General features: G+C 41.5%; 1 protein-coding gene across 3 annotated transcripts in view; it reads right to left on the reverse strand.

Annotated features, from left to right (window-relative positions):
• The window catches only part of camta2 (calmodulin binding transcription activator 2), a 208,073-nt gene extending 193,370 nt beyond the window's left edge, over positions 1 to 14,703 (reverse strand). For all 3 annotated transcript variants that reach the window (XM_084332709.1, XM_084332710.1, XM_084332708.1), the window contains exons 1-2: positions 14,681 to 14,703; positions 3,526 to 3,618 (exon numbers count right to left, since the gene is read on the reverse strand). In XM_084332709.1, coding sequence (XP_084188835.1) covers positions 3,526 to 3,559 — 34 coding nt within the window. In that variant the 5' untranslated portion in view covers positions 3,560 to 3,618; positions 14,681 to 14,703. The remainder of the gene's footprint in view (positions 1 to 3,525; positions 3,619 to 14,680) is intronic.
• Between the last annotated feature and the right edge of the window lie 645 nt (positions 14,704 to 15,348).

Consider the following 15,348-nt stretch of genomic DNA (forward strand, 5'->3'; position numbering starts at 1 on the left):
AAATGCCATTGGATATAACGTTAGCAGCTATTAGCTCTATAACTAGCCTTCCAGAAAATATACTACACCAAATCCGCTATAAAGCTTATATTCACGGCGCTATAAAATGAGAACCTATTGATGCATTTTTTAAGCCATTATGAAGGGACGGTTTATGCACTCAATTGACAATGAGAATGGACAGATAGTAGGGATGCACCGAATGGGAAATTCTTGGCCGAAACCGATACCGAAAATAGGAAACAGTTGGCCGAAAACCGAATGCCGAAACGCCGAAAATGATTCATAGAATAGAATTATTTTTTTACCAATGTTGTTCAGCTACCTGATTATGGAAAAATATATGATTATGGCAAAACTTAACTTAAATATTAATAATAACTATTATGGGTCCATAAAACATTTATTCAGCACTTCTGAATGCATACAGTACATTAACACTTTGATCGCCATGGTTAAATTCATAATTTACCATCCCTAGCCAACTCTATTTGTCTATGGAGAAGTTCCCCTTCTTTGCAGGGCTATAACTTTTTAAATTGTATTGCTAAATTGACATTATTATGGCCCATTCAATGTCCTATATCAATTGTTCAGGGTGTAGCAACGTTATACTTTTTCATTCACATATTCATACTAAAATACAGTCTAAAGTATAAGTATGTTTTTTATCGTTTTCTGCAGCTTTCTCCAGAACTTGATTTATAGCCCCAAATGCATTATATTGATGATCAAATACAGTTTGGTAGCGATCGGTGCCAGATAAAACATTTCAACTGGAGGTACTTCTAGAAGTTACTACGTATGATCTGATGTTGACCGGATGGGCGGGGGGTCGTTTATAATTCCGTGGGCAACGTTATATCATTCATCTAGTGTGGGTCATATGATCATCAGAGCAGTTAGTATAGCAGACATTAGAAAATAACGCTGAAACTCACCGTATCTTCCTCGCGCCGTTGGGGGATGAGCGTGGAATAGATTTTTTTCTATTATGGGATGTCGAAATATCCGATCCATTTCCAGGTTGTATAATAGTATATACGTCCAAATCATGTTGTTTATCGAGTTATGTGCACCGATCGGTGTTCACTGTGTCAAGATGGAGTCCTGCTAATGATAGCGAGTGCCCGGACGAAATATGGGTGAGCACCACTTCATCCACATGACTTCCTGTTGGGCGATCTGCCGATCGGCCACCAGATGGCGCTCTTGAACCGTTAGAGAGTTGAGTGGAGCTCAGCAGTATATCTCAGGTCCCCGGGAGAGAAATATGATTTCGATCACAGATTTTTGAAATATTGATATCAAAGACGTGTTACGGCGTCTTCGGCAGAATGAGCATGGCGGGCAATGACGAGTTTCGGCGTTTCCGGCGATTAAAGTGTTAATTCCAAGTCAAGTGGCGGACATCTGTGCTCTACTGAGCGCACCTTTCTAGTCCGCAGATGAATGTGCTCTCTTGACTTTGGCACAGTAGACGCGCGACGTGTATTCTCGAAAATGATAATAATAATAATGCTCTTCAGATTATATTATCAACGACAGACAGCGTCAATGTGAGAAACACAATCCCCCCCCTCTTAAGTTAACCGCGACGGGCATATAGTAAATAAGGATATAAAGCATGTTAAAGACGCATTTATTGGACGCGTTGCGCGCTGAGTTTACATAGAAACAGCGCGACACATAGAAACAGCGCGCATGTAATGACTGAAGCCACGCTTTGATGACATCATCACAACAACACGCGTTAGGTTATAGGTTGTTTCCGTTTCGTGATATATTTTCGGTGAAAAAACTCTTTCGGTGGCCGAAATTTCGGTGCATCCCTAACAGATAGCAATACTATAAAGTATAGATTTAGCTGTACAAAAAGCCACACGTTTGTTTACAAAAGCTGGCCCTCAACCATTATATTAGACGGGCCCCAGTGGCCGCGAAAGTGTTAATGTTAGTTGTGCTACATGGACCCAAACACTGCTACCCAAAGAAAACACATCCTGTACATCTGCGTTTCCATTCTGCACAGTTGAGGTAATGTATTTATTACAAATAGTAACCGACCGTTTTGACTGACAACAAACATTAACTCATTCACTGCCAACAACGATTATACTCGTATTGGCCGCCAATCGTTGAACGCCAACAACGAGTACACTCGTTATTTGATCGTTATTTCTTTTTTTTAACTCATTTTTCTTTTATTCGATTATAATATCCTACTCAATGTCATGGAGCTGTTTGGCTGGAAAAGGCATATTGGGACTCCGAAAGTGCAGTACCGGCCAGATCCTGGTATTGGCACTGTCTCGAGAATGCAGTAATCCTTGTTGCAGACTTGGTGTTACACTGTTTACGTTCCGGGCGGACTTTTCTGTTAGCCTGAAGCGATCGGCTTCACCAGATCACATGGAATACTTTTTTGGGACGCCGAATTCATTATGCAGTAAAGGAATATGGCATCAGCCAATGGACATATGATCTACCAGATGGCGATCAAATAACTGGAAAATTCTTTTTGGAATCCAACCGGCCACAGGTATGAGCAATTTGACGTCAACTTCAGCTTGATCGTGCAAGGATTTCATAGCCATCCCCCTGCTCAGCCTATGTTGTGGTAATAACGAATGCCGTTATTGGTAATCAATAATCAGAAACAACCCCCCCCCCCCCCCTTTCATGCATTCATGATGGAACATAATACCGATCATATGCATTTGGATTTTTAACTCTAGCTTGTGTAGGGATGAAACGCCAATCGATTTAACGTTATTAGCTTAGCGCCATATAAAGAGCTTTGCAGGAATTATCCCAGATCATTCCGATATAACACTCATATTCACCACGGTATAAAACGGGAACGTATTGATGAAAAAAATATTTCTTTATGGCATATTGAACGGAAGGTTCATACTGTCAATTGACAATGACATTGGATCCATATATAATATAAAATATAGATTTAGCTCTACAAACAACGTGATGCACAATGAACATTTGTAATGGAAAGGTGGCCTTCCTAGAGTGGGGCCCATCTAATGGCGGGCCGGGAATGTGTTAATAAGTTGTTCTTGAGCCAATAATGTGTGTGATTAACCCTTTCACTACCACACTACAGAATGTTAACCTTTCCCTACCACAATACAGACGGTTAACCATCTGGAGTGTGGTAGTGAAAGGGTTAACCTTCTGTAGTGTGGTTGTGAAAGGGTTAACCCTTTGTCGTGTGGCAGTGAAAGGGTTAACCTTCTGTATTGTCGCAGTGAAAGGGTTAACCCTTTGGTAGTGAAGAGTGGTAGTGAAAGGGTTAAGTGTGTCTCACTCTCAGCACGGCCCAAATCGGCAAACCGGGTATCACAGAAAAAAATCTGACTTCACACTCATAATTCCCACTTTGTTGGGTGGATCATCTGCGCTCAACTCCTATTTAATGATGTTAACCAATGTGACTCTGAGGTGCAATAATAGCACACCGTGTCCCCTGTTGATGATGTCATCCTTGAGAGAGGCGGCCCAACTGACCTGGCTCCGTGGAAACCATCTCCTTGTTGCTCATGGCGACGAGGCAACACACAGGAGGAAGTCACACCACGGACGGTAGGCTGCACCGCCCCGCTAGAGAGAGAGAGACACACGCACGCACGCACGCACGCGCACGCACACACACACACACACACACACACACACACACACACACACACACACACACACACACACACACACACACACACACACACACACACACACACACACACACACACACACACACACACACACACACACACACACACACACACACACACACACACACACACACACACACACACACACACACACACACACACACAATGTTTCATGTGAATCTGCCATTCATTTAATTTCATTCACACCTTTATTTAAACTTGAAGGGCAACTGAGGCTTCCCTCATTTACAGTCGTGTCAAGTTTACATACAGAAATAACATAAGCATAAAGAAATCACACAGCATGTAAAATCATAACAAAGAGACAAGACAAGGCAAAGCAAGGCGCAAGGATAACAAATCTTTAAAACACGTACAACTTGATTGACAAAGGTTGGAGATCAAGGTCTTAAACTCTGCAACAGAAGGGAGAATCTCTCAAGCTTTAAGAAAGGTTGGGAGTTAATTCCATGACCTAGAGCAGGGGCGGGCAATTAATTTTTACAAGGGGCCACATGAGAAACCTGAACTGTGTTGGAGGGTTGAACCAATGATAACTTGAACTTAATACTGCTCAATATTTATTATTTCCCATTGTAAAAATTGACGCGGGCCGGACACGGACACCCAAAGGGCCGGAAGTGGCCCGTGGGCCGTAATTGCCCAGGTCTGACCTAGAGGCATCATAGTGAAATGATTTAACCTGTTCCAAGCAAACTCGGGGGAACTTAAGAACCAGCCACGGCAGCCAGTCACTAGAACGGGTTCCATAGGTTCCAAAATTATAAGGAGGTAGCTTACCAATAAGGGCCTTAAAAATGAACAAATACCAGTGTTTGTTACACAACTAACCTTCTCATAAAGGACACAGTGATGAGTGTCGTATCTATCATTAGTGATGAATCTGAGGGCAGATTAATAGACAGAGTCCAAGGATTTAAGGGTTGAGGCCGGAGCATGCATATGAATTACATCACCATAGGCCAAGACTGATTAGAAAACTGCTTTGACAACTCTCTTCCTACTGATAAAGGAAAGTTGATTGCGTTTCTGACGGAAGGCAATTTTCTGTTGCAACTTGGAGGCATGGTCGTCCACATGGAATTTAAATGTAAATTTCTCAACAAGCCACACACCAAGACATTTATATCCAGTGACTCTCTCAATGCTAGAACCACGTACAGTAGATATATGTACACCATCATATTCAACATTTCCGACTCTAGAAAACAGCATGCATGTAGTTTTACAAGCATTACGATCAAAGAGCGACACTGTGACCCGGATATAGCTGTAGGACTCTCAGACCATATTATTTGCCAAGAGAGATCCCCCACGTTATCATGATGGCGGTTTACATCCCCCCCTCGGCAAACCCGACTGCCCCGTGTGACGTCATCCACGGCGCTATTGCACGTCTCCAGACGAAACACCTGAAGGCTCTAATTTCAGGGGATTTTAACATCCACAACACCTTATCATCCACAACACCTTATCATCACCTTATCATCCGCAACTTATCATCATCTTATCATCCGCAACACCTTATCATCACGACGGCTTCTCAGTTACAGTGGGTGACAATATTGTCACAAGGAAAGATGAAATTACCTACCTGGGTTCCATCCTAGAGGCTAATCTTTCCTGTGACAAAATGGCATCCAATGTAATAAAAAAAGTCAACCAACGAACTCGATTCTTGTACCGGATCTCCTCTCTGGTAAACAAGAATACCCTGAAGACTCTAGCAGGAGCACTCATTCAAGGGTACTACGACTATGCTTGCACCTCATGGTACCAAAGCACCTCAAAGGCACTAAAAAACAAATTACAAACATCACGACAGAATACAGCAACTTGCAATGGGCCTGGTCTACAAGATACACTACGCGACCAGACTTCCGGTTACGCTACAACATGTAGCACACGCATTTTGCAATTGCTCCGCTCCCACTAACGCTAATTTCGTTTAAAAACATTATTTGGACAGTAAAGAAAGAGAATAGACCACATCGTATGTATTGTTAAGACCCTCTACTAACCATATCAAAAGACAATATGGTTAAAGGTGGAAAGAAGGCAGAGAAAATAACTACGGCAACTTCAACGGCGCAGGACGTAAAAAAACGAGAAAGACGCGTCCTAACCGTCGCTGGTTCTGAGCCGACGGCGACAAGCTCCGAGGAGGAGAAGGAAGAGGACAACTTACCGGGATCATCGATTACGGTCCCCGAAAGAGAGTCAATAGAGACCAACATAAAAGAAGGTACAGATTCAAGCTCCGTGAAAGGGAGAGCAGCCAGATTTATGGATTCCAACGTCACTGCATCTATCTACCATATGCCGTCAACTGAAGAAAGCAGAAATCCACCCGATTTCAACACACTGTCTAACCTGATGGTAGAACAGTCTAACCTGATGAAAGAACAGTTAGAACAGTCTAACCTGATGAAAGAACAGATGGTAGAACAGTCTAACCTGCAGATTACACACATCAAGGCGCTCGAGGCAAACGTCGAGGCTAAATTCGATCGCATCGAGGCTAAATTCGATCGCATCGATGAGAAATTAGAAGAAGTCAAGAAAGCGATCGATGCACAGTCAAAGCGAATCACGACAGTGGAGATTTCGGTGACAGAAAACACAAAAGCAGTCAAGGCGAACGAAGGTATCATGACAGAGATGGGAGAAGAGATGGAAAAAGTGAAAGATGAATACCGGAGGGAAATAAAATTGCTTAAAAACGAAGTGATGGAGAGGCAACTAGAAACCCATCGTTACCACAGGCGGAATAACATCCGCATTGTGGGGCTTGATGAATCAGTGAACTGCGATGACATCAACTTTCCAAAAGAGTTATCAACGATTTTGGAAAACTCCGATCCAAACAAAGTGCCAGAAGTGGAACAAGTTTACAGAATTGGTTCCCAGGGGCAAAATATCAACGGGCCGAGAGTCATCATTGTCACTCTGCGGAAAACTACAACAAGGGATGAAATCATCAAATATGCTCGCAACCAACGTGGGAAGCTGAAGTATGGTGATAAACCAATATTTATCTACGAAGATTTGAGCAGAGAGGCCATCATCCGACGTCAACCATACAAAGATGTGATGCAAAAGCTGTACATAGCCGGCCACAAGCCAAGGCTAGCATATCCGGCGCTGTTATCATTCTTGGACAATAACGGCCGCAGGTCAGGTCCATTTACACCCTTTGATGCTGAGGATTTCCTGAATCAAAATGCAGCAAATAACCCAAAGCATGACGAAAATGCCGGAATCAGTTAAGCCTCTCTCTAAATATATACCAGTGTTGGAATGACTTTATTGTGTTCATCAATGAGGTCATTCCACCAGTGTTGGAATGACATTGTTGTGTTCATCAAAGTAGCAAACGATATGCAAGTCGTCTATAACAAAGTGTACTGTGTATAATACGATTCATAATACATTATAATTTCAGTCTCTGGTCTCTGAGGGGACAAATAAATATCAATGCAAAAAGATCTATCTGGAATATTCTGGGTTTATCGCTCAAATGCCCTGGGTCTCTTAGATCATTCTGGAATGTAAAATAGTCTAGGCACTAGTATATTCTACAACCTTCTAGAATATAAGGCACCATGACAACGAAGCATACAACTCTAACAATAACATTCGGTGTGCATACACATAGCAGATAATAAATTAAATGAAGTGCAATCAGCCCTTAATAATACTTTAAAATTATCCACACATAAACGTATGAGCACAGCAAGGTTATTCTAACAATTTAAGTAATCACTCCATTAAAGGCACATTGAAGCGCTAAAAGGCGCTGCTTTTCTATCTTATCTAATCAGTTAAATCGGTTCTAGTGGCTTCTCCACGTTGATAATTATTTATCTCTTATTCCTTATCTATATCTTTCCATTGATTTTTATTTTATTAAATTTTTTCTTCTCATTACTCTATATTTTTTAAATATAATTTAACTTACATTGTTCTTTTCCAATGTTCTTCACATTAAGGTGTCAATATTACTATATATTTTTTAAATATATTGTAACTTACATTATTCTTTTCCAATGTTCTTCACATTAAGGTGTCAATATTGATCTACAATCTTTTCCTTTTTTTTCCCCCCACACGTTGGTGGAGGGTTCAAAGGAATATGTCGATAAAGGTTTATTCTCTTTTTATTTTATTTTTTATTTTTATCTTTAGGTTATTTATCACAATACTTCATTACAGTAAGGGAAGGTGCAAGACCAAAAGCGACATTCTATTGCAATAGAATGGAAATGTTAGATCCTATGGCAATGAGCATAGGAAAATTAGGATTACAATGCTCAGGTTGGGCAATCCGGTGGACCATGGGAGAAAGTCAATCGCGGAGGATGTGTTCTTGGAACACAGGCATGTTCGACTTTCTGGGAGAGGGGAAAATAGGGGATTTTTATTTGTATATATATATGTTTTTAAGCTCAGCTCTCAACGGGACCTCATTAATTGGATGTGCATCTATTGTAGCTTCATACTCCAGAAACATTACCAAAAACTACACGAAAACATGCATAGACTATGGCTAGTTTGAATATAATGGTATGGAACACCGGTGGGATAAACAAACAACACAAGCGCAAAAGCGTGCTTACACTGATGAAAAAAGAACATGTGGACGTGGCACTATTAAGCGAAACGCACATTTTAGAGGGAGACATAAATACGTTAGCGGATAACATATACCATAATATTGGTCACTCTTCTTTTGCTACGAGAACTAGAGGGGTAGCCATAGTCGTCAGACGCAAATTAAATATCGAATTGAAAGGGGTATGGTCGGATGCTGAGGGGCGCATAACTATAGCTAGGATTATACACAATAACAGGAAAATTGCATTGGCAGCGGTATATGCCCCGAATTTGTACGAAGTGGGTTTCTTCACTTCACTAACAGGAGAAATGTTAAACCATCCCGAGTACTCATATATAATAGGTGCGGATTTTAATGCCATTTGGAACCCAAGGATGGACAAAACTTACCTTTCCTTCTCCAGCGAACAAAAGAATTCATCTAAAGCATTAAAAGATTGGTCGAAATCAACAGGAGTAACTGATTTATGGCGTTCACTTAACCCCATGACCCGCAAGTACTCCTGTCGTTCGGCGAGACACAACACACTATCCAGAATTGATTACGTCTTTGCATCCCCGAGAATATTTGATAAATACGAAGTGGAAATGACACCCAATGCGCTATCAGATCACTGCTACTTAATCCTGAAAGCAACATTTGGTACACTATCTACCCGGGCCCCAAGATGGCGTTTTAATTCGATGCTGCTTAACAACAAGGAATTCATTACACAAATTAAAGAAGCTCTCACAGTATTCCTACAAGATAATGCTAACTCGGTGCAAGATCCCAGAATATTATGGATGTCGGTAAAGAATATGATCAAGGATTTCTCGGATAGATTTACCTCCATATTGCGCAAAAATCAAAACACAAAACTGTCTGAAATGGAAACGCTTTACTCAACGCTTTTTAATTCTTTAAAATACAACAACTCTACTAGACTAGATAACCAAGTTAACATTCTAAAGACAGAGATCAAAGCAATGTACAGACAAAAATCGGAATTGCAAATACGCAGCACTAGACAACAGCAGTACTTCCAAGGTTCTAAACCTAGTCACCTATTAGCCATGCGACTAAGAATTAATGCAAAATTTGCAGATATAACTGCCATTAGGAAACAACAAGCTCTAGTAACAGAACCCAAAATAATAAACGATACATTCAAAGAATTCTACTCCGATTTATATAACTCAGAAACGACCTTTGATCAAGACAAATTAGACACATATCTTAATCAAATTACTCTCCCTAAACTTACGGATGAAGACGCTAAACAGTTAGAAGTACCGATCACATTAGAAGAACTCAAGAAGGCCATATCCGGAATGAAAAACGGCAAAGCTCCGGGAATTGACGGTATCCCATCAGAAATGTACATTTCTTGCTGGGACATATTTGGACCCTTATTACTAAATATGATCTTATACTCAGTCAAAGAGGGAAGCTTCATTGAACACCAAAATACCGCACTCATTTCAGTTCTTCACAAAAAAGACAAAGACCCCACTGAATGCGGTAGTTACCGTCCTTTAAGCCTCCTCGGAACCGATGTCAAACTGTACTCTAAGATATTAGCCATCAGATTGCAAAAGCATATGACGTCTTTAGTTCATACGGACCAAACAGGCTTCATAAAAGGTCGCCTGATCAATGATAACATAAGGCGAATACTGCACGTACTAGATACAGACAAAGAGGACATCACACCTAAGGCGATACTATCCCTGGATGCTATGAAAGCATTTGACAGGTTGGAATGGTCGTTTCTATGGGCAGTATTGGAAAGGATGGGGTTAGGAAAAGGTTTCATTGATATGATTAAAGTACTATACAAGGACCCATCGGCCAGGATTACAACAGGCACATTCATCTCCGATATCTTTCCGGTATCGCGCTCAGCCAGACAAGGTTGCCCTCTTAGTCCCGGACTATTCAATCTATCATTAGAACCTTTAGCACAATTTATAAGACAATCCCAACACATAGAACCAATAGTAATCAAGGGCACACATCATAAAATTAGTTTATATGCGGACGACGTAATATTGTTCATGCAAAACCCCAACAACACATTGCCGCTTATACTCAAGTTGATAGAGAACTTTGGTGATTTATCGGGATTTAAAATAAATTGGCCTAAGTCGGCTTTTCTTCCTCTTAACACCAGTGCAAAAAAAGAGACAACCCTCCCAGGTGCGATACCCATGGTCAAACATTTCAGATGCTTGGGTGTGGAAATATTTCCCACCATAAGACAAACGGTGAAGCACAATTACACAAAAATACAGAACAAAATCAAGGACGACCTGGACAGGTGGGCAAAACTTAAAAACTCAGTACAGGCAAGGGTATCAATAGTTAAGATGGATGTATTACCAAGAATCAATTTCTTCAGCTCAATGCTTCCGTTACCTCCTCCAGAGGGCTACTGGAAAAGATTACAAACCTCCACATACAAATTTATTTGGAATAACAAACCACCTCGCATAAAAAGATCCACCGCACAGAGAAGTAAAGCAGACGGTGGCATGGCAGTCCCAGATTTTTTACAATATTTTAATGCCTTCACATTAAGACCATTGAAGAAGATATGGTTTGACCCCGAGGCTTTGGTATCTTGGAGAAAATTAGAAGAAAACATAGTAGCCCCACAGAGATTGAAAGACATAGCATACACTAAACTTTCAATCAAGCATTGTGAGCGAGAATTTGGCCCAATAATAACCCATGCAATCAGGACATGGCGGGAAACACAAAGGAAATTTCCTAACCATCAAGTATGGCATAATCACACTCCCATATTCAATAACAATGCTCTCTTAATGGGAAAACGACCTATAAGATTCCCTGTATGGGAAGAAAGAGGCATACACTCATTAGGGGATATTTTTAATAACAAGGGCCTCTGTAGTTATGTCGAAATATGCATAAAGTTTAACCTCACCGAGTCCACATGGCTTTTTTACATACAGTTACGACTTTGTATGAGATCTCACGGTGTTCCATTACACATACCAATTGAACACCACAGATACCACAAATTTTTCTATGAAAGAGATACATTGGGAGGTTTTGTATCAGGTTTTTATTATCAATTACTAACGTCCTCGTACGAAACCCTTCAACTAGACAATGTCTGGAGGAGGGATATACCAGACCTGGAAAATGACTTTGATTGGCAAGGAGCCTGGGCAAATGTTCGACTTACATCAAGGAACCCGGATCATCAACAAATCAATCTGAACTATATTCACAGGACATACTTGACTCCTATAAGGCTGTGCAAAATGGGGCTTATACAAGACTCCAAATGCTCCCAATGTACAAATGGGGACGAAGGAACATTTATGCACATGTATTGGGACTGCCCACCAGTTAAGGCATTCTGGAAAGATGTGTCCCAACAATTATCAATACTCGTATTTTGGAATATACCTGTACACCCCGCGGTATTGCTATTGAATGATGTTTTTGAGTTTGCAGTGAACCCACAACTAAAAAGATTGGTTTTATCGGGTATCACAGTAGCTAAAAAACTGATTGCATCACGTTGGTTTCAACCAGAAAAAATGTGCCGGAAAGTGTGGTTTCTTACATATCTTGATGTGATATATCAAGAAATATCAACAGCAAGAATTCTGGGGCTCAATGAATCCAAAATGTTAATGTGGTTAGAAGTGGTGGAGAGAATAAAAGCTAGCCTATAATGGTGATGTCTGGTTAGGAGTGAGGGATAATGGAGGTACTATCCAAGAGGGGGTCCGGGAGGGGGGAGGGGGTCCGGGAGGGGGGGATTTGAGCTGGAGCATATGTGTGTAGGGTTTTAGAAAATAGGTATTAGGGGTATATTATATACTAACATTTATATAATTGTAACTTCGCTGGATATACACGGTATACGGTTAAAATGTTATTATTGACTATTTTTGTTTTATCCTGTTTCTGTACTTGCATATATTTTAACCACCTTTACTGAAAGTTTCATTATACATTGTGTGTTGAGTACTGACTTTTAATAAGTTTTGTTTTGCAATAATAAAAAAAATTTAAAAAAAAAAAAAAAAAAAGATACACTACGCGACCAAGGTACCCATGTACATGTCAAAATACTTCCCAAAGGTCAGTGAATACCACGATCACAACACCAGAGGGAGCTCCACAAATCATGTTAAACCCAGATTCGGCTCAAACAAGGGACTAAACACGTTTCGCAATTATGCCACATCAATGTGGAACGCCCTACGCAAAGCTGTAAAGGAATGTGAATCACTACCCACTTTCAAAAACACTCCCAAAAAACACCTACGGGAGACCGCAATTCGAAACTGGCCCCTACAAATGTCCTAACCCAGTTGTACAGTAAATGACCAAGTATGGCTTTGTCAGTATTCCAATGTACAGTGTACAGTGTCCCCCCCCCCCCCCCTACCCAACCCAACCCCCCCCCCCCCCCCCCCCCCCCTCCAATGTACAGCCCACACCCACCCACCCAACCCCACCCCACCCACCCAACCTCCTCCAATGTACAGTTTCTACGTCAAATGTATATACACTCTTTTTCTGGACACTTTTGTATCACAAACAGTACTGTATTTGCAAATCTGATATGTCATAAATGTATAGATGTAGCAGTACTGTCTATCTGTATGTCATGTATGTCATATATGTTATGATGAATTGAAAATGGGGGACCCTGATGTAAACAAGACGAAAGTCTTTCTCTGGTCTGCATCCCCTGCTGTACTGTACCCATTCTGCAATCTGTTAATAAACTTTTCAATCAATCAATCAATCAATCAATCACCTTATCATCCACAACACCTTATCACCTTATCATATCATCACCTAAGCATCACTGTATCATCCACAACACCTTATCATCACCTTATCATCCACAACACCTTATCATCACCTTATCATCACCTAATCATGATCACCTTATCATCCACAACACCTTATCATCACCTAAGCATCACTTTATCATCACCTAATCTTCCACAACACCTTACCGTCACCTTATCATCCACAACACATTATCATCCATATCAGCTGGTCTATCAACATGACGAATTACATAAAAAGCAATGCATCTGATGAGGTACATGTGGCGGAAGCTGAAAACACCAATTACAATAGAGTTTGTAAATCTCAACGAATCTTTCCCAAACTTTGCACAAATCATTTGTATGTTTGTCCGAACAAAATGCAACCCCAGACAGATTGATATGTTGAGATAAAAATGTTGCATTGTAATTTGATGCACCCTAATAAACATTGTTAATCAGCTGATAGAGTTGTACCCTTCTTGCTGTCTTGTCATACAGAACTTGTAAGTCGCTTTGGATAAAAGTGTCAGCTAAATGACTAAATGTAAATGTTTGGGCTTGCACCCTAAAATACATAATAATAAATCAACAATTACAATAGAGTTTAGACTTGTCTTGCACCCTAATAGAAATAATAATAAAACACAAACAAGCACAAGACAACGTCTCTCTCACACACACACACACACACACACACACACACAGCTCTCTGTTGCTTAGTAACCAGTTTTCCTACTTCAGAGAAAGGGAGTGGGTGAGCGCGAGAAGAGAGAAAACAATAACAAGGAGAGAGAGGAAAGAGGGTGAGAGAAACAGAGACAGAGAGAGCGACAATGTGAGCATATGTCACCCATAGCACTAGGCTACACTGTGTTTGTTTGAGTATCTTCCACAACATCAATCAATAATTCAAACAGCATGATAAACACTGACAAGCAAAGTACGTAGGCTAAACTAACCAGAAAGAGAGAGAGAGAGAGACAGACAGAGACAGAGACAGAGAGAGAGACAGAAAGAGAGAAACAGATAGAGACACACACACAGGCCCAGACCGGGGCCTCGCCTGGCTCCTCTCCCGGGCTCCTCAAGCCCCTATCCAGGCTAGAGACGCTCTGCCGTCCCCGCCCGCCCGCACTCCGGAGGAGTAGCTACCGTTGGCTAGCTAACATCTCTGTCCCACAATATAACAAGATGACAACATATTAAACAAACAAAAAACTTTAATTTATTCTGAAACACAACAGAGAAGCATATCTGTCGAGTCACATAATTCATAAACACTGAAAAACAGTCAAACGTTTGGTAGTTTAGCAACGATGCTGAGCCGACGTTAGCTTCATCAGTCCGGCAGCCCAGCGTTAGACCAACACACCTCCACACCGCTAGTGACAGCCTCCCCCCCCCGGCTAATGCCTTCGGAACCGGCCCGGTGACATCGTGACATCCGGACTAAATGGAATAAAAGAGAGTAAACCGTATGCAGGGAGAGATGTTGGGAGTCTAGTCTCCTACTAACAGAGACCCTGGGAAGATTCCTTTACCTTCTGCCTTCAGTACAGTCGCCATCTTCTCCGGGATTTACGTCACTGACTCACTGTAGCTACGAGAGAGAGAGAGAGAGAGAGGGGGGGGAGAGGAGAGAGAGAGAGGGGAGAGAGAGAGGGGGGGAGAGAGAGAGAGGGGGGGAGAGAGAGGGGGGAGAGAGAGAGGAGAGAGAGAGAGGGGGGAGAGAGAGAGGGGGTGGGGGGGGGAGAGAGAGAGAGAGGGGGGAGAGAGAGAGAACCAGTCGGATTATGCTGGGTAGAAAGTAAGAGGGAGAGAGAAAGGGGATGAGAGGAGAGATAAAAGAGGAAAGATGAGGGGAGAGGAGAAAACATGGAAAGGAGAGTATAAGAGAGAGACGATGACAGGAGAGAAACAAGAGGACAGGAGACAAGGAGATGAGGCAAGAGGAGAGGAGAGAAATGGGAAATAAAACCATAAACATAGTTGGAGGCATGCCTGGATTATCGACCAGGTATACTGGACAAATTCCCCGGGGCCATTGACCACCAGAGGTCTTGAAAGCCCAAGGTTCAATGAATGGCATCATTTTACTAATTTAAATTGGAATATGTCCAGCAAGCAGGGTTTTAATTGAAAAAGCCCCCAGCATGCTGTTTAAAGTACAGGGGCCCAGTTTTGTCATATTTTCCTTATCAAAAGGCCA

This window comes from Notolepis coatsorum, assembly GCF_963971535.1.
Source record: "Notolepis coatsorum genome assembly, chromosome: 1".
Taxonomy (NCBI): Eukaryota; Metazoa; Chordata; class Actinopteri; order Aulopiformes; family Paralepididae; genus Notolepis; species Notolepis coatsorum.